Genomic DNA, 20,990 nt, shown 5'->3' with positions numbered 1-20,990 from the left:
TCAGAAATACTTAAAGCTACTGCTTTATTATAAATGAACAGAATCATAATTCTAACTGGCTTTAGTCCTTTTAATCTTGGGAAGATTTGATATCTCTAAATCTTCTCAAATGAGTAATTCTTCAACGTAAGTAACCAAGTCATATTTTAAGTATTCTACTGCCCTCTTGTGAATCTCATGTTCAGAGACAAGATAGCTCACAAAATACATACAGCAACTGTAATTCTCAGAAATACTTCAATGGAATCTCAGAGACTAGAACTAGGAAGAACCTAAAAAATCATCGAGACCAGCACACTCATTTCACAGACGAGAAAACTGAGATCCTGAAGGATTATATAACGTAGTCAAGATCAGACATGGCTAGTTAATAGCAGAGCGAATACTGTTGAAAAGAACTTAAACCTCTCAGAGTGTTAATTTTTCTATTAAAATGGAGGTGCAGCCTGGAAAAAAAATAGTGGGGTTTTGGAGTTAAGCAGACACGAGTTTGATTTTAGATCACCACTTCAACAACCTCCCCAAACCTCTGTTTCCCCATCCATAAAATGGGATGAATAATAACTATCGCAAAGGTGCTGAAAGGATTCAATAGGATCATGTTCCTCAAGCCCTCAGGAAAACTATCAGCAATACAGTAATTCACTAAGTGGTAACACAGCTGTAACAATACATAGGAAATTGTTTTTAAGTTGTTATAGTCTTTGAGATCTCTGGACAAAGGTATTCTAAAATAATGAATAAATAAAATCTGAACTTTTTCAAAATTGGCACAAAACTTGGAAAAAATAAAGCTAATTTTTCTAACTCCTGTGTTTCTTTATCATATTTATTCTTTTTTTTTTTTTAATACAAGTAAATTTGTAACAGAAAGCACCACACAGCAAACACTGTGTGAGAGATGAAGCAACGAACAGGGTCCTTAGATGAGGTTCACAGGAAAACAAAGCAGAACTCAGTGCCAGCGTGTGAAGTCACCATGTCTTAGTCTCCTTTGCTAAGAGGCTGTCGCCGCTGCAATGCCAAGAGAGCCAGCCTGGAAGTGTAGAGGCTAGAATTTTAGATCTGACCTTGCTAATAACTGGCTATGCCAACTTGGGCTGGTCATTTCATCTCTGCTTCCCTTTCTTGACCTGTAAATGAAGGCATCCTCTACGGAGTAAAGTCCGATAGTGAGGTGGCATAATGAACGAGAAAAAACATTGTAAGATGTGCTTTAACAAAGTAAGTAGGGTTAAGTTTGTTATCTTAAACTTAATCTAAAGCAATTAAAAAACAGTAAGTCTGCACTAAATTGGGGAAGAAAAACCAAACTTAGAAAGTTGAAGGCAGCTTAGATGAAGGATTCTGTTCAGCAGCGCTCCACTTCTCATGAAATCTCTCTCTTCCCTCTACAATTCCACCAGCTCTTAATGGGGATTGCTCCAAAAATTCTGCCAACACATGCATCTCTGACTCTTAAGTAAATTTCACTCAAGGGCACCCTGATATCAGGATTGACAGAGCTTATCCCTGGCTGTATAAAACAAAACAAATATGTCAGCAGGGTAAAGGCAATTCATCTTAGTTTGCCATGAAAATGACTAATGTTGATTATTCTCTGATTTACAGCTGCAGTCATCCACCCTGATAGTTATGGTTAAGTGCCCTCATCTGCTCTGTTTTTATATGGAGCCTGATAGAAGGCACACACCATGCTGGTTATAAGCCCTGATTGATGATCCACCGATATTAACCGAGCACTACCTATGGGTCTAGCTCCCCCAATTTCAACCATCGGAAAGGGATATTACTGGAGTTGACAGTGTAGTAGAAGAGGAAAGGCACTGACATAAACTAACCTGAGAGGTAGAAAGTAACGATGCTGTTATGGTTGCTGAGGGGCGGCACACAGCTTGCTACTCTGCGGAATGAGTCCAGTGGGGATTCTTGGGTAATTTTTCATCAACAAGTTAACTCAGGCTCTTGGTTCAACCCAACAATCATACCACATTTGCATCCAGAGTGCTGGAATAAAAGTGCTCTCAGAAACAAAAGATCCGCCTACAGGAGTAGAAAAGGCAACTCACCGTGAAACAGACTGTTGTCCACCAGAAAATGCCTGCGGTACTGCACACAGTTCCTTTTCTCCAAGTTCCAGTAACTCATTGTCAGAAGATTTCTGGCACAGCATCAAAACAAAATTGCTCTGTCAAGGGAAAAGGAAGGAGACAAAAATGAAGAAGGCGGAAGCCACACGCTCACGCTGGCCGCCTAACGCCGTTAGTCCCCGGGCCTTAGCGGGGAGCACGCAGGCCTCACACCTTCCCCACGTGGGGAGCTGGAATGCCCCAGGCCCCAAGAAATTCCCCACAAGTCTTCCTACTAGATAGAAGGTCACTTAACATACCACAACAGGAGCTTTTTCTAATAGCACCTGAAGGGGCTCAAAGTTACCGTTGTCCTGGGGGGGAAAAAAATCAATCCACCAATGGAGAACAAGTTTCAGAACTGGTTTATGTGCTCCAGGCTTCGCCCGCACTCCGCCAGGACTCAAACCAGTCAATGCTGGTAGCTTTTCAGGAAATCTCAGTTGCAGGCGGGGAGGGGACTAACAGGAGGGTGACTGACATTCCCAGTTTCCGACTTTTGTGTCAGCACCAGTCTGGTGGACTGCATACCTGACCAATCCAGGGAAATCTTGGAAATTATAATGGCATCCATGTAGCCATGGGCCAGGCAAACACAGTAACAAAGGCTGCCTCCCTCTCTTGGACTCACTATGGGTGCCCATTTAGAGCCCCTAGGGCCTGCCTCTGCCCCCTGTAACCAGAGCCAGGTGAACAAGCAGTGGGCCTGCTCCTCCAGAAGGTTTGCTCCTCCACGGACAGAGAAACACAGTGCTAACCAGAGCAAGGACTTGAAAAGCAGAGATGCCAGCTGATGAATTAGACTCCTCCAAAAGCTGGTGTGCATAACCCCAAACAAGGCTCCCTTTGTTCACAGGATCTGGCTAAAGCAACTTTTCAGAATTCCATCTTCTTCTCTGGTCACAGAATAAAGCCAGGCAAAACCAAGCAAGGCTGGCATGAAGGAAAATCCACAGGTGGGAAACAATTTGTCATCTGTCCTATTAAAGCAATCTAGACTTTTGTAAAGGCACTCCAGGATGGAGTCAGTACTGAAAAAAACAAATGATCAGAGCTGTGCCTATTCATTAATGGAACCACAATTGGTGTAGGTTCCTAAAGCTTCTGCCAGAGCTTCTCCTTGGCTCCCTAAGCCTCATTCTTCCACCCTCCCCTACCTGTAACCTATCCTACCTTTTCTCAGGCCCCAGGAGACCTGACCCCCCCCTTCTTCTTACCCCACCCCCACCTGGCTAAATCTGGCTGCTTCTCCCACTCCCTGGGGCTGAGGGTGAGTCCCATCACGCCAAGATACAATCACTCACAGAACCAACTGTAAAATAAGATAGAAAACAGGTGATTATGGAGACAACCCTCCCTGCCCCCTCCCCACCCAGTATTCCATACTACAAGGATTTCTCTCAAAAAGTATTTTAGGTATACAGTTAGATATGCTCAGTTTTAAAAAAACTCAATATTGAAACTCGAAAAAAATTTTTTCCTTGAAAATCCCCTCTTCCCTCATTTCATGTCTCTCTCCTGGAATGACCACTTCTGCTTCGTGTGAATCATTCCAGTCTTTTTTATGCATTTATTTATACATATATTCATGTATTCGATTTTGAAGACATGTTTTTAATAAGAATACCTTTTTTCAAGAATTGGAAATAATTTTCAGTAATATCAGTAGTAACTATTTCCTACAAAAGTATATTCATGATTTATATTAGAAATATTTTACAAAAAAAGAAATATTTTAGGTTACACAGAATTAAGGAGAACTGTCTGTATTCATGCTAACTTTTCCTTAGTAACTTGATCTTATGGTTTCATGTGTCATTCTTCTTTTTTTTAACATCTTTATTGGAGTATAATTGTTTTACAATGTTAGGTTAGTTTCTGCTGTACAACAAAGTGAATCAGCTATATGTATACATATATCCCCATATCCCCTCCCTCTTGTGTCTCCCTCCCAGCCTCCCTATCTCACCCCTCTAGGTGGTCACAAAGCACCAGCTGATCTCCCTGTGCTATGCAGGTGCTTCCCACTAGCTATTTTACATTTGGTAGTGTATATGTCATTGTTACTCTCTCACTTTGTCCCAGCTTACCCTTCCCCCTCCCTGTGTCCTCAAGTCCATTCTCTACGTCTGCGTCTTTATTCCTGTCCTGCCCCTAGGTTCATCAGAACCATTTTTTTTTAAGATTCCATACATATATATATATATATATATATATATATATATGTTAGCATATGGTATTTGTTTTCCTCTTTCTGACTTACTTCACTCTGTATGACAGACTCTAGGTCCATCCACCTTACTACAAATAACTCAATTTCGTTTCTTTTTATGGCTGAGTAATATTCCATTGTATATATGTGCCACATCTTCTTTATCCATTCATCTGTCGATGGGCACTTAGGTTGCTTCTCATGTGTCATTCTTTATTTTGCCCTCTCTGTTCATTCTCAATACAAGGAAGGTTAGCGGAATCAGAAGATGAAAGAATAAGGTGCTTTTGTGTATAGTCAACAAAACACAAGCACATACCTGACTCTCATTTGGCCCTTCCTTTTAACCAGATGAACGGAGAGAAGAGGATGTTAGAGTCTGTGACTCACCCATGCTGCTAGGAAAAAGCAGCAGTGGGACTTGAAATCGTACCTTTGGACTACAAACTCTTCTGGGTAGGTGTTTTTAAGAAGAGGGGACTCAGTTTAAATGGTTGAACTAGAACACAAAGGTATAAGTAATTGAACCCTATGGTCTGCAGGCTGTGTGCCCCCTATTTTGGTTAATCACGGGCATGTCTTACTTCCCCTGGCATCTGTTTGCTGCTGAAGGGCAGACAGTAAGCCACCCGAGTGCCAGACCTGAGCTGTGCACACACTACAGGCCCTCGGTAGACGTCAGTGATGTCCTCCTTCTATGCCGCATTTCCTGGATTCCCTCCAGTATGAGACTGAAGGAAGGAAGTACCCACTCTGGCCTCCAGAATCACAGCAAATGATTTCAAAATTGAGAGATACTGGAGGTGGAGGTAATGAATGGAGTCAGTAGGGCTGAGGCAGGGGAAGAGACAGCTGTGCAATAAAGTCAATCTCAGCCACAACCAGATTTAGATGAACCAGCGGCCCAGCACTCACTAAGGGGAAGCAACTTAAAGGGACCTTAGAAACGAGCTCAGACAAACCCCACATGGTGTAGCCAGAAGGAAACTGAGGCCCAGAAAGTAGGTGTAACTTGCAAGATAGCACTGCTCGGTAGCTGTTCGAGAAAGCTGGCAGGAACCCCAGGCTCAGCAGTACCAAAGCAGGGATCTTTTGAGCGTTTCATGATCCCATTTGTGTGAACATAATGGGTGAAAATACCACTAAAATATACTTTCATTGATTTAATATTTGCTATTTAATATATGTTACATTTGGAACTCTTTATAGAACATACAGATCCCCAATCCTTGTAAATTAATAACTGACAGTGACTAAGGAACATCGGGCAGAGAAACAACTCATTATTAAGACTAGTTTCAAATTCTGCCTTCAGAACAAGGTTAATATGAACTTTTTTCGTGGATGGTAAAGTTATAGGAAATGTTATATGTATGTATTTTACTTATCTTTAACAATTTCTTTTTATCCATTTTTAGAACTTGAAACATGCAGAAAAGCTAAAAAAAAAAACAAACTTATATAGTGATATCACCACCCAAAGACAACTACCATGGATACTGTGGTCTTTTTTTTAAACAAACTAGATCCTATTAATTTGAAGCCTTTTTTCTTTTCACACAACTAATATATTGTGACATTCTAGCCATATCAATAAACATACTTCTACAGAATACATATGTGATTTGAAAAAGTGTAATAAGCTCTACTCAAAACCTCCAAACTCCAAAAACTCTAAAGCAGCAACAAGAAATAAAAGAAGACAAGCAAGTATGCAGAGGATTCATCAGATGAACTAAAAATATCTAAAAAGTTGAAATGTTCCTAAGCCCATTTTTTAAAAATTTTATTTATTTATTTTTGACTGTGTTGGGTCCTCATTGCTGCGCATGGGCTTTCTCCTACTTGCGGAGAGCAGGGTCCACTCCTTGCCGCGGTGCCCGGGTTGCTCACTATGGTGGCCTCTCCCACCATGGAGCACGGGCTCCAGGCGCGTGGGCCCCAGCAGCCGTGGCACGCGGGCTCAGCAACTGCGGCTCCCAGGCTCCAGAGCACAGGCTCAGCAGCTGTGGTGCACGGGCCTAGCCGCTCCACAGCACGTGGGATCTTCCTGGACCAGGGCCTGAACCCTTGTCCCCTGCATTGGCAGGCGAACTCCCAACCACTGCGCCACCAGGGAAGCCCCCCTAAGCCCATTTTATAAGCGATTAGTAACTTTTATAACATTCCACATTTCTTTATTTTTGCCATTTTTTTCTAGAGATACATGACCAAAGTTGCCAGTGTCAAACCACAGACCAGACATAAACCTGTGGCGGCAGGACACCATGAAGAAAGAAAATATTAGAAATTCGAGGACACTTTTCACGAAGAAAAGCAGGAACAATTTTGATTAATAAGCATTTGTCAATGCGTTTAAAACTCCACAAAGGAAAGAGAAACCCTTCACAGCAACACCCACTCATTTTAACTAAAGCCCCCTAAGAAAAAACACACAATGGCAGCCACCTACTGGTTGTCCCCCTGCTTCCTCTGGTTTTCCTCTAGGAAACATCTTCTCCCAATTTCTTTCCATGAGACTTAGCTGGTGTCAGCTCCATCCCTATTCAGGTGAGGATGTGGTTTAGGTCTGATAAAGCTGAGCACTGCCTCCCCCAGGCCATACTAGTACAGATGGTGCACATAGCCCACCTAATTCGGACCACTGAGAGTCAGGCGTGGATGTCTGTCTGAACTGTTGGAGAAAAGAAACTTTCTTTTCTGTTGGACTCAAGGTTGTGAGGCTGTGAAGTTGTGAAGCCTAGAAACCTAGAACTCCTGGCAGCCATCTTGTTACTACAAGAGAAGAAAAAATCTATGTGAGACTGGATTCAACCCAGAGGAATGAAGATAAACTTGGTCCTACTGATATCATTTAAAGGCACACCTGAAGCCAGATCTCTGCCTGTACTTTTTAGTTAAATGAGCCAGTACATTCCCTTCCTTGCTTTGTTTAGTTTTGTTTAACCCATATTGAGTTGGGTTTACTGTCACTTGCAATCAAAGAGTTCTGACTGATGAAATGTGTCAGCAAATCAGAGTAAAGAGAGCCCACAGGGCAGTCATGAGCTCTCTTTTTTGGTTTCATCTCTAACAGTTGACTCACTGGGGGACCTTGGGCCAGGTTTTTTAGCTGGTCCTCTGAGTTTCAAAATATGACTCCATATTTACTTGGGCTTTCCCTAGGGATATGCCGCATTCAAGTCCTTTGTTTTGGTAGTAAAGGATTCCCTCACACCCCTTGAAGGTGTATTTAAGCAGAGCAAACCCTGAAATCTTTTCTTCTTTAGAATTCTCTTAATTGTTTTTACATGTGAGGCAAATCTATATCACTGCTTTAACATGAGTTTTATGGAACACTACAAATCTGCTCAAGCCACTTGAATGGCTTAATAAAAGACAAACTATTCAAGTTCATATATGGAAATCAGAGTTCTAACAAAGGAAAAGGAAGAATAGGAGAATCTTAAAAGACAACTTTGGGGAAGGGGGAATATATTCATATATGTGTATGTATGTGTATATACACACACAAACACACTTTTTTTTTTTAAGTACAGGGATTTGTTACTACATGCTATCTCCACCTCTTCACCTACTGTGACTGCTACTACCACAGCCAATTCTTCTCTGGCACCCCTCTTCCATAAAAACCAACACTCCCACTCCCACTCTTTTATATTCTTTCTTTCTTAAAAATAATATATTATTTGGGCTTCCCTGGTGGCGCAGTGGTTGAGAGTCCGCCTGCCGATGCAGGGGACACGGGTTCGTGCCCCGGTCCGGGAGGATCCCACATGCCACGGAGCGGCTGGGCCCGTGAGCCATGGCCACTGAGCCTGCGCGTCCGGAGCCTGTGTTCCCCAATGGGAGAGGCCACAACAGTGAGAGGCCCGCGTACCGCAAAAAAAAAAAAATAATAATATATTATTATTTGTAAATCATTTTATGTTTCATACAATATTTCCATTTCTATCTTGTATTTTTTAAAAAATGATCCTTACAATAGCCCTGTAAGTCATGCATCATTAAGCATGAGTTCAAAGAGGCTAATAGGAAATAGTAGGTTGCAAATTCATGTCTTCTGACTCCAAATCCACTATCCCAGTCCCAGGGCTACACTCTGTCCAGCCGTGTTTCCTCCCTGACACTCCTTCCCTATGGAAAGAACCTAGAGTTGTATTACTCATAATATACAAGGTATAATTCTTCTCATATCCACCACTCAATCCAACTCCACTATGGGTCAATGAAGGGGAAGAGTCAGAAGAAGGAGAAGAGATGACTAAATGAAACATTACTTATTCAAAATATACCTACCTTGTCCCTCCAGCCAGGAGACTTTGGAGTATACAGACTGGAGGGGATCCAAGCAAAGTGTCAGTTCTTTGAGAATCAAATGGTGGGAGGTTTCTTTGCAATGAAATTTGAGTGAGCTATTTGGACCAAGCTCAGAAACACCAAGGCCAAATTTTCGAGCCAGAAATCATTGTGAAAACTATCTGAGGGGTTCATGTGCTTTCCAAATTGCTAACAACAGGGAGGAAGGCTATAGCCAGAAATTAAAACAATGCATAAACTCACCCTGCTGTTGGAAAAGGAGTAACTGCTTCATGGGATGCAGTAAGGCATCAAAGGACAATGGGAAAATGTCTGACTGGATGTCAAGAGGCCAGAGTTGCAGCCCAGTCCGCCCTCTGACTAAACAGTGTCAGGTAAATCTCTTCACTCCCCTTTGCTCGGGCTGCCTCATCTTTGGAACAAAAGACGAGTGGTGGTGAATGAGATGCTCTCTCAGAGCTTCCAAACTTAATATTCTACATTAATAAGGACTATGGGCAACCCGTACCCCCGACTAATATCCCCATCATTCAGCTGTAATTATAAATTAAAATAGCCCTGAGAAACCACAGAGTTAATTCCCATTAGTATACCCTTTAACTCATATGGAGAAGTGATTTCCTTCTCCTTAAGCCTCGCTGAGAGACAAAAGACATAACTAATATGCTCTGACAGCAATATTCATACAACAGGAAGTGCTTAGAAAGAGGAAGGCAGAGGGGAAAAGTCCGCAAACTGTGTCCTGCACCTCACAGCCTCTGACACAACACGTTTGGGAATTTCTGCACCAAGTTCTCTCTAATGGTTGAGAATTCAAACTCAGTCCAGTTAAAAGCTAAGATTTCAAAGACAGCTGCTCTCCTCTCATTTCTCCACTAATTTTAAGACAAACAAATCAAGAGACTTACACAGCGCAGGGATGGGATGGGAGGGCCCATGGCTCCTGTCCCTGGACCAGGCCTAGACTAACAGGTTCTAAAGCAGCTCAGACACCTGGGTCAGAAGGCCCTGGTCAGAGGGGCCCCACTCCACTCCGCAGATGGCAGGTCACTATCCTCCCCTCCCCCTTCATAAACTCCCTCCCCCACTTCCCACAGGTTTCCAAGCACTGCCAAACTGGTTGTTAAAGGGCTCTGCAAACAGCTTAATTCCATAGCTAGCCCCCTCCCAGCTATGTACACACAGGGAAAGAAATAAAAGGGTACTTTGTTCATTTTTTAAGGCTCACAGGGGACACCACTAAACCCCAAGTTCCCGGTGTGTTTTCTTTAAGCCATCAGGAGCTGAAAATGTTCTGAGCTAAGTTGAGCAGTGAGATACAATCACCCTCCAAAGACACATGGATGCTTCATTTGAAAGGGCTGGTTTCAAGTATATAATAATAGGTATCCAGTGCTTGAAAGAGTTCATACCTTTTGGTTCAGTAATTCAGCTGCCGGAAATATATCAAAAAGAAATCTTTAAAGATACGAAAATGTATACACAAAAAATATTCACTGCATCATTTTTTATGATGCAGAAGAATTAGAGCACTAAATAGCTACTGGGGTAGCACTGACTGTAGGCTAGATATTAACAATTGTGTTCTGTAAAAACTTTGTAAGTGAACATGGAAAATGCTCATGATATGATGCTATGTGAAAAAACCGGATACAGTATGTATCAACCATCAAAAGCAGTATTGCACAGAATAATGGATCTTCATCTTAAGAAACAAAGTGCTTTTAATATTTTACCACTAAGTGTAATGTTTGCCATAGGTTATTTGTAAATATTCTTTATGTTAAGAAAACTGGCTCTATTCTGATTTTCTGAACAGCTTTTTGCATAATTTGATATTAAACATTATAAGACATTTTCTCCGCATCTACTTAGATCATAAGATATGTCTCCATTAATCTGTTAATATGAATTTTTTAAATCAACCCTGCAATCCCAAGATAATACATTGTGAACAAATTGGATTTATCTTTTTGACACATTGCTAGATTTGGCCTTCTCAGGTTTTACGATTGTTACATGTATATTTCTAAGTAAGTCTGGCCTATAATTTCCATTTCTCATATTGTTCTTGACAAGTTTTTATACTGAGGTTATCACAGCTTCAAAAAATGTATTTCTATCCCCTAGAATGATTTATGCAAGTTTGAAATTATTTTTTCCTTGAGTGCTTGGTAGAACTTGCTCATAAACCCATCTAAACCTAGACCTTCCTTTATGGAGAAATATTTGACTACTAGTTTATTTAATTTAAAAATTATAGAATTATTCAGCCTATTTTTTCTAATTGAGTTTTAATAAGTTATACTTGTCTAGAAAGGTATTCACTTCCTCTAAGCTTTCAAATGTTTTAGCATAATGTATTTCATAACTTTTTTACTATCTACATCTGCTTTCCACTCCTAATATTGTTTAGGAATATTGTGCCTCTCTCTTCTTTTGAAATCGGCCTCACCAGGTGTTCATCAACATTACTAGCTTTTACCAAGAGCCAAACTGTATCATTTTTGATCCTCTCCATTGAATAATATGGAATTATTATTATTTCCTTCCATCTATTTTCTCTGGGTCTACTTTGCATCTTTTTCTAACTCTTCAACTTCAACATCTAGCTAATTTTCAGGCTTTCTTCTTTTCTAATATAAGCATTTATACATGCTTTAGCTGCTTATCCCCACCCCAAGTCTTGACCCAAAATATTTTTGTTATCATTCAGTTAAAAATATGTTCTGATTTCCACTGCAACTTCTTTGATCCAAGGGTCATTTTGAAATATATTTCTATAATTATTCATAGTCATCTTTTGTTATCAGTTTCTAGCTTAACTGCACTGTGATCACAGATCTGGTCTGGCTGATACCAATCATTGTTTGCTGTTAAGACAACTATGATGACATAGTTTGAGGTCACTTTTTGTAATGTTCTATGTGTGTTTGAAAATAATGTGTATTCTGCAGTTTTGAGATGCAATGACCTTCACATGTCTATCAGCTCAAACTTACTAACTGTATTGCTCAAATCTTGTGTGTGGTAGCTGACCTTTTCCCCTCTTTATCAAGTACTGATGAAGTATATTAAAATATCACTAGGAAGGGAATTCCCTGGTGATCCAGTGATTAGGATTCCATGCTGTCACTGCCGAGGGCCTAGGTTCAATCCCTGGTTGGGGAACTAAGATCCCACAAGCCACGCAGCATGGAAAAAAAAAAAAAATCACTGGGACTATATGTTTCCCATTGTAGTTCTCTCAATTTTTGTGTAATATATGTTGAGACCACGTATTAGAGACCACGTTTTGCGTTATATTGAGACCATGTTTACAAACCACAGAAGGTTTTTCTCTGATGAGTTCAAACTTTTGAACCAATATGACCTTCTTTTATCTCTAAAAATGCTTTTGACATTTAAAGTCTATTTCATCTGATATCAATATCGCCAGCTTTTAGTTTTTGATGTTAATAGTGACAGCTTTTAGTTTGTAATCACTCATTTATCTTTTTCTATTATTTTACCTTCACCTTTCTGTACCCTTGTGTTTTAGACATGTCTTTTATAAACAGCAAACAGCCGAATTTTCATTTTTCATCTAGGCTAACAATCTTTGGTTTCTTTATAGTTGGTAATACATTGGATTTTATTTCTACATCTTATTTTGTGTTTGCTACTAGTCGCCTATTCTATATTTCTTTTCTCAACTTTCTTGACTTCAGATTTAATAGTTTTCTCATTTCAATTTTCCCCGTTGGAAAGTTATTCATTCATTCTTTTACTAAATTTTAGTGGTTGCCCTAGAAATTTTAACAGGTACACTTTACTTATCAAAGTATAAATTTAATCTGTATCTTTAACTTCCTCCCAAACTATACAGGAACTTTAGAAGATATTGACTCCTTCTGCTTCTCCAATTTATTTATGGTCACTTATTTTACCTAGTTCCCACTGAAGACATGATTACTACTTTATACAGTCAATGTGTGTTTTACTTACAAATTTTCCTTTGTTCATTTCTTGTTTCTGAGACATTCCATCTGGTAATAATTTTCTTCTGCCTGAAATGTATCCTTTTTGTGAGGATCTGCTAGAATTCTAGGGTTTGTTGCGGTTTTTTTGTTTGTTGGTTGGTTGGTTTTAAGTCTGAGAGTCTTTGTCTTTACTTTTTAAAGATATTCTTCATGAAAACTGAATCCTAAGCTGATAGTTAATTTCTATCAGGGCATGAAATTTAATATTCTACTGTCTTCTGGCTTCTATTGTCACACCGTCAGGATAATTTGTCATGTCTTTGAAAATAAGCTGCCTCTTCTCTCTGACCTTAAGATCTTCTCTTTATATTTTGTGTTCTGCAATTTAATTATATTTTGTCTGTGTGGATTTTTCCTTATCCCGAATGGAATTCAGATGACTTCATGAATATGGAAAGTGATACTTTTTATCAGTCCTCGAGAACTGTCAGTCATTATCTCTTTAAATGTTGCCTCTTCCCATTTTCTCTCTTCTTCTGAAATTATAATTAAACTTATATTGAGTCTGAATTCTCTGTCTTCCACATTGATTAACCTTTATTTTGGGGTTTTCATTGTCTTGCCTCTCTGTTGCTATCTGAAAATTTTCTTCAGATCTATCATTCAATTGACAATTTCCCTGTTCAGCTTGGGTTAATCTGTTCACTGAGTTCTTTTTTTTCCCCCCAAGTTCTATAATATTTGGTTCTTTCTCAAATCAGCTTGGTTAGTCTTCAGAGTTTCTGGTTCTCAGCTTAAATCTTGTGTTTAGTGATTTTTTTCAAACTATGAGATGCTAATTTTCCTTCTATTGGGTAGGACAAAAGGTTCATTCAGTTTTTTTCCGTAAGATGGCTCTAGTAGCACTTAGATGCCTTTAACTTCATTTGAAACAATTTTGTTAAATTGTATGCGATAGCTGTCATATCAGTGTGCATTTAAAAAAAGACTTATCTAATAATTAGTGATGTTGAGCATCTTTTCATGTGCCTCTTGGCCATCTGTATGTCTTCCTTGGTGAAATGTCTATTTAGGTCTTCTGCCCATTTATTATTTTTTTTTTGCCGTATGCAGGCCTCTCACTGTCGTGGCCTCTCCCGTTGCGGAGCACAGGCTCTGGACACGCAGGCTCAACGGCCATGGCTCACGGGCCCAGCCGCTCTGCGGCATGTGGGATTTTCCCAGACTGGGGCACGAACCCGTGTCCCCTGCATCGGCAGGCAGACTCTCAACCACTGTGCCACCAGGGAAGCCCCTGCCCATTTTTTAATTGGATTGTTTTTTTGATATTGAGCTCCATGAGCTGGGTGTATATTTTGGTGATAAATCCTTTGTCTGTTGTTTCATTTGCAAATATTTTCTCCCATTCTGAGGGCTGTCTTTTCATCTTGTTTATGGTTTCCTTTGCTGTGCAAAAGCTTTTAAGTTTAATTAAGTCTCATTTGTTTATTTTTGTTTTTATTTCCATTACTCTAGGAGGTGGGTCAAAAAAGAGAGAAATGCAAATCAAAACTACAATGAGGTATCAACTCACACCAGTCAGAATGGCCATCATCAAAAAGTCTAGAAACAATAAATGCTGGAAAGGGTGTGGTGAAAAGGGAACCCTCCTGCACCATATGTGGGAATGTAAATTGATACAACCACTATGGAAAACAGTATGGAGGTTCCTTAAAAAACTAAAAATAGAACTACCATATGAACCAGCAATCCCACTACTGGGCATATACCCTGAGAAAACCATAATTCAAAAAGAGACATGTACCACAATGTTCATTGCAGCATTATTTACAATAGCCAGGACACAGAACCAACCTAAATGTCCATCAACAGATGACTGGATAAAGAAGATGTGGCACATATATACAATGGAATATTACACAGCCATAAAAAGAAATGAAATTGAGTTATTTGTAGTGAGGTGGATGGACCTAGTCTGTCACACAGAGTGAAGTAAGTCAAAAGGAGAAAAACAAATACCGTATGCTAACACATATATATGGAACCTAAAAAAAAAATGGTACTAATGAACCTAGTTGCAGGGTAGGAATAAAGATGTAGACAGAGAATGGACTTGAGGACATGGGGTGGGAGGGGGAAGCTGGGGCAAAGTGAGCTTAGCATCGACATATAAACACTACTGAATGTAAAATAGTTAGCTAGTGGGAAGCAGCAGCATAGCACAGGGAGGTCAGCTCGGTGCTTTGCGATGACCTAGAGGGGTGGGATAGGAAGGGCGGGATGGAGGCTCAAGGAGGGGATATGGGGACATATGTATGCATATGGCTGATTCACTCTGGTGTACGACAGAAACTAACGCAATATTGTGAAGCAATTATACTCCAATAAAGATCTATTAAAAAATAAAAAATTTAAAAGGCATCAAAATTGGTGAATTTTTATAGCCATTTTAATATTGAAGATGGCAGAAAAAAGCAACATTTTCCATATATTATGCTTTATTATTTCAAGAAAGGTAAAAATGCAACTGAAACGCACAAAAAGATTTGTGCAGTGTATGGAAAAGGTGCTGTGACTGATCAAATATGTCAAAAGTGGTTTGTGAAGTTTCGTGCTGGAGATTTCTCGCTGAACGATGCTCCATGGTCGGGTAGACCAGTTGAAGTTGATAGCGATCAAATTGAGACATTAATTGAGAACAATCAACGTTATACCACGAGGGAGATAACCAACATACTCAAACTATCCAAATCAAGAACTGAAAATCATTTGCACCAGCTTGGTTATGTTCATCGCTTTGATGTTTGGGTTCCACATAAGTTAAGCGAAAAAAACCTTCTTGACCGTATTTCCTCATGCGATTCTCTACTGAAACGTAATGAAAACGTTCCACTTTTAAAACAAATTGATGGGCGATGAAAAGTGGATACTATACAACAATGTGGAATGGAAGAGATCATGGGGCAAGTGAAATGAACCACCACCAACCACAACAAGGGCCAGTCTTCATACAAAGAAGGTAATGTTGTGTATATGGTGGGATTGGAAGGGAGTCCTCTATTATGAGCTCCTTCTGGAAAACCAAGCGATTAATTCCAACAAGTACTGCTCCCAGTTAGACCGACTGAAAGCAGCACTCAATGAAAATCGCCCAGAATTAGTCAACAGAAAACGCATAATCTTCCATCAGGATAATGCAAGACCGCATGTTTCTTTGATGACCAGGCAAAAACCGTTACAGCTTGGCTGGGAAGTTCTGATTCATCTGCCATATTCACCAGACGTTGCACCTTCAGATTTCAATTTATTTCGGTCTTTAAAAATTCTCTTCATGGAAAAAATTTCAGTTCCCTGGAAGACTGTAAAAGGCACCTGGAATAGTTCTTTGATCAAAAAGATTAAAAGTTTTGGGAAGAAGGAATTATGAAGTTTCATGAAAAATGGTAGAAGGTAGTGGAACAAAAGGGTGAATACACTGTTTAATAAAGTTCTTGGTGAAAATGAAAAATGTGTCTTATTTTTACTTAAAAAACAGAAGGCACATTTTGGCCCACCCAGTAATTTCATTGGTGGGGATTCTTTGAAGTCTAGGATAAAAATAGATTCTTCCAAAAGAAGGGGGAAAATTGGTGTTCGCTCAGTACCAGGGACACTTGCAATGTGGGAACTCATTAAATCAAATTTTCATCTTGAGGTTTTTCTGACCACCTAGTTATTATGATTCCAGATGCAAATCTGTATTAAAGCTGGCTCAGGATCACAAATTCTCAGGACCAAATAATCAGGGTCTGCTCAGAACCAAGATTTTTGAAAGGTGATTTTCCTTACAATATTATAGGGTTAGAAAGAAGGTAGATAATTATTTTTATTTTTGTTTTTATTCTAATTCACCCTTACAATGAGGGAGAAGCCCTTTGAAGTCCTAGCTTTATGACCAAATGGTCCCTTCTCAGATGTTTTAACTTTATCTCTTGTCCCTTGTGCCCTCAGGCCATGAAAGCAGAAGTTCAAGTTAACCTGGTTTGGCAAATGTCCTCAAGGCAGAAAGCCAGCTTCATTGCTCAGTAGACCCCTCTTCACTTAGCATTTAAAGCCTGAATATTCATTACTTTCTTACAGGTTACTGCACTTAAGAAAATAATCTTTCTTCTGTACGCAACTTATTCAAATTGTTTCATCGGGAGTATCAGTGAACTATATTGCTACAAACAGAATTCAAGCCTGGGAATTCACATTCAAAGCCACAGAACCTTGCAATCTGACAGTCAAATCAGGACCTGATCTAACCCAAAAGCTTATTAGGCTCAGTGCCTGCTAATTTGTAATAACGGCTGATACTTTTTAGCACTTCCTATGTGCCAAGTATTGTGGTAAATATTTTATGAAACAATATTTTTTTCATCTTTACAGTGATCCTAAGGGCTAGGTATAATTATTATTCCCATTTTACAGATAGAGAAACTTAAGCACAGAGAGGTTAACTAATTACCTAAGGTCCACAGCTATCAAGTGACAGCACTGGTACTTGAACTAAATAAAAATTAACTTCAGTGATTACACTCTTAAGATCTATGTAATTTTGCTCCCTAATAAATAATGAATATAAGACAGGGAAAGAGAAAAAAGACAATAAAAGAAAGAGAAAGGGAGCGAACGCACTCCTAGGTATGGCAAACTCAGTAATGAGATCCAGACTTTTCAATGTACAATCTTTTCCAATTCCCTATGTTCATGTAAGGGTTGAGATATTTTTCATCTTTCTAAAAATATATTCCTTCACTTTAAAAGTGGGCATGAAGTGCAGACTGGAAATTAAAACTACATTGAGAAAAAAACACTCAAAGGAATGACTGTTTGGTAATTAGATTTCAACTCTCAGTGGCCATCAGTCTTGAAATCCAGCCCAATATTAATACCTTTGATCATATATGAAGACTATTCCTGATGACACACTGACATCCAAAAAATCCTTGATTTATACTAGTTGTCTCTAAACCAGTGACTTCCATACTTTTTGAATATTAGAAATGGACTTCAGAATAGCTCCACCCACAATTCCCTCATACATAAGGATGCCCAAAATTCAGTCTCAGAAATGGCAACCCCCAGAGAAGGGCAGATCCCCCAGCTTTCCCAAGTTCATCTTACCCTCTCTCCTGTCCACTTGCCTACCCACCAGTGAGAGAAGGGAGCTTATCACAAGGAATGTGTTGGATTCCCAACTTTGCCTGCTTTCCCTAACCCTTCCACCAAGCAATATGCGCGGCTCCAACAGGAGATCTGCCTTGAGCTGGGCAACTAAACCTCCAGGCAATACCTTCTCTCCTTCCCAACCACAGCAGGGTGAGTAGGGGAAGTGTCCCCCTTTTTGTGTTCAAAAATAGGATCTCAGGACCCCTTAATGTGCAAAAAGCTATAATCAAATCAATTTATGAATCAAATAACCCACAAGTATGCTCTGGGCTCTACTATACATACTGAGGGGATGGAGAGATGCCTAAACACTGTCCCAGTCATCAAGAAGCCAACGATCTAGATGGGAGAATAGTGCATAGATAGAAACAAAAGATTTATATAAAACTTGCACAGGAAAAGGCAGAATGTATGATTGGTGGCAAATGAAGCATACTGTAAAGGTTCAAAGAAAAGAAACCAAGGCTGTCAGGAAAGAGTTCCTGGACGGTGGGAGCATAGAGCTAGATCTCAAAAGATCAGTAGGTTTAAAAGAGGGAAGATGAGATGCAGGGGAACAGGAAAGGCAGTTTAGTAGGAAGGCACTGTGAATGATCAAAATACTGCTCAGTTATCAAGGTAAAAATTACTAATTTACATTGTTAATATGATGTTTAAATACATTGTGATAGGGAATTCCCTGGCTGTCCAGTGGTTAAGACTCTCCCCTTTCACTGCTGAGAGCACAGGTTCGATTCCCTGGCCAGAGAACTAAGATCCCACAAGCTGCATGGTACAGCCAAAAAAATAAAAAAATACATTGTGATATAACAAAGTATATATAAGGAAATTGGCAAAAATAACATTTCACCAAGAATGCCTAAACATAACTTATTCAGAATATAAATCCCGCAATAGGCCTCTCTTTAAAAGGATGGTAGGGATCAAAGACAATTTTGCAAACATTTCAGCCTAAGACAATGGTGGTAAAATTAAGAATTAAAGTTTAGTTTCTCTAAACCAGCAGAGATGTTAACTTGCTAACTGTTCAACAGAGAACTTATATCAATGCAAATATAAGAATATCAGAAATTATAAAAAGGAAAAGTAAAAGGTCCTAAAAGCAATACAGAAGGAGATGGAATATTAAACCTAATTTGCTCATATAAATTCTTAAGTTCAAAAGAACAGCAAAAAAATCTAGTCAAATATTTTGAATTGTGGAAACTCAGCTTTGTTTTTCACGTGCCGTATCCTTAATTTTTAAGAAGCTCTGGGGAAAAAAATCCGAAGCTGATAGAGGTAGCCCAAGTTAAATGCATCAAACACATTTCATGTTAACTTACTCTTTTCAAGCTTATAAGTTCTTGATTCTTTAAGTCTAGGTAATAAACAGCCTGTTTGAAGTTGCCATCTGACGAAAGGTGTCATAGAAAGCATTAATGAGAAAAAATAGGGAAATAAAACCCAAGCAGTATTACAAATTCCTCAAATGAAATTTATAGTATGAATTTGATGTTTTCTTCTTAAACTAGAACAAAATAGATTATAGACACAGAAACTAACTCCTGGTTATTTGTCACTGGCCTATATGTTTTCTATTATATTCTCTTGCATAGTTTCCTTCCATTGAATATCTAATATGTTCCTACTAAAATCATGAGAACCAGACTGAGACACTATTCTAGTGGCCAGGTCTTGGTTCATGGCCACCCTCAGAATCCTCCATTATTCCAAAAGAATCTCGTCCACATTCAAGGAAGAGCAGGGTTCTCCTGAGTGTCCAAACAAACAGAATCAGAACCCACCTAAGTCTGAACGCTCAACATTTCTTCTTTCCTTCAGTAATGCTAGGACACAAGAACCTATGCAGCCACAAGAGACAATAAGGAATTCAAGTTAGCTTCTATCCCAGGCAGTGGAACCAAGCAGTGCTACAGCCAAGCCCAGTGTTGACACCATCCTGCCAGGACTGGAGATACTTTTGGATTCCAAAGACACCAACTCTCCCAGACGTGGGGAGATGAGTGAAATATTTGAGACTTGAAAGAAAGTGTGAAAAGCAACTAAATGCTTACCATATAAGAAAAGTAAGTGTGCTGACTCTGATCCTCTATCAGGCAGTGACCTGAAACCTATTCATTTGTCTCTTCAAAACTGATTTTTTAATCTATAATAGAAAGAATGAAGTGACACCTTCTACTCTGAGGCTCTGCTCAAAATGGAAATTTGTAAAGTTACCCGTAAGTCAATATGAGAAAAGCAAGTTTTATCTGTATCAAGATGGTAATTTTTTACCCATCAGGTTAGCAAAAATCAAGAAGTTTAATGACAAACTGTGTTGGTGAGGGTGTGGAGAAATCGTCATGTAATACATTTCCGATAAGGGTAAAAATTGTACAAATTCTACTGAAGTCAATTTGACGATATTTATCAAAATTACAAACGTACATAGCTTTGACTTAGCAATCCCACTTCCAAAAATATATTCTATAGCCATACTTGAACATGCAAACAGTGTATATATAGAGTTATTTACTGTACCATTTTTTCAAAAGATCAGAAGCTACCTAATTGTCCATTAATCTGATTAAATTTTAGTATATCCATACATTGGAAAATAGGTGGCCCTTAAAAAGAAATCCAGAATAGCCAACATAATATTGAACAAAGTTGGGAGACTGAAACTATCCTACTCAAGACTTACTCTAAAGCTACAGTAATCAAGACAGTGTGGTATTGAAGAAAGAGTAGATAAATAGGTCAATGGAACAGAATACATAGCCCAGAAATAGACCCACATAAATGGAATCACTGATATTTTACAAACAAGCAAAGGCAATACTATGGAACAAAGACAGTTCTTTTCCAAAAAATGGTGCTGGAACAACTGGACATCCACATGCAAAGAAACGAATCTAAACATAGTCCTTATACCCTTCACAAAAATTAACTCAAAATGAATCACAAACCTAAATTTAAAACACGAAACTATAAAACTCCTAGAAGATAACATAGGAAAAATATCTAGATGACCTTGGGCATGGTGGTGACTTTTTAGATACAACACCAAAGGGATGATCCATGAAACAAAGAATTGGTAAGCTAAACTTCATTACACCTTAAACCTTCTGCTCTGTGGAAAAACAATGTCAAGAGAATGAAAAGACAAGCCACAGACTGGCACAGAATATT

At 39.2% G+C, this 20,990-nt stretch overlaps 1 protein-coding gene across 1 annotated transcript in view; it reads right to left on the bottom strand.

The window, feature by feature from the left end:
* Positions 1-20,990, bottom strand: part of PLCH1 (phospholipase C eta 1) — a 269,122-nt gene that overhangs the window by 224,598 nt on the left and 23,534 nt on the right. Inside the window, exon 2 of the mRNA XM_089910967.1 lies at positions 2,070-2,188. Coding sequence (XP_089767093.1) covers positions 2,070-2,148 — 79 coding nt within the window. The 5' untranslated portion in view covers positions 2,149-2,188. The remainder of the gene's footprint in view (positions 1-2,069; positions 2,189-20,990) is intronic.

This window comes from Delphinapterus leucas, chromosome 4 (genome assembly GCF_059928025.1).
Source record: "Delphinapterus leucas isolate spDelLeu-1000000601 "Yukka" chromosome 4, BTC_Dleu_Yukka2, whole genome shotgun sequence".
NCBI classification, from domain to species: Eukaryota; Metazoa; Chordata; class Mammalia; order Artiodactyla; family Monodontidae; genus Delphinapterus; species Delphinapterus leucas.
This window is presented reverse-complemented; position numbering and strand designations above follow the sequence as displayed.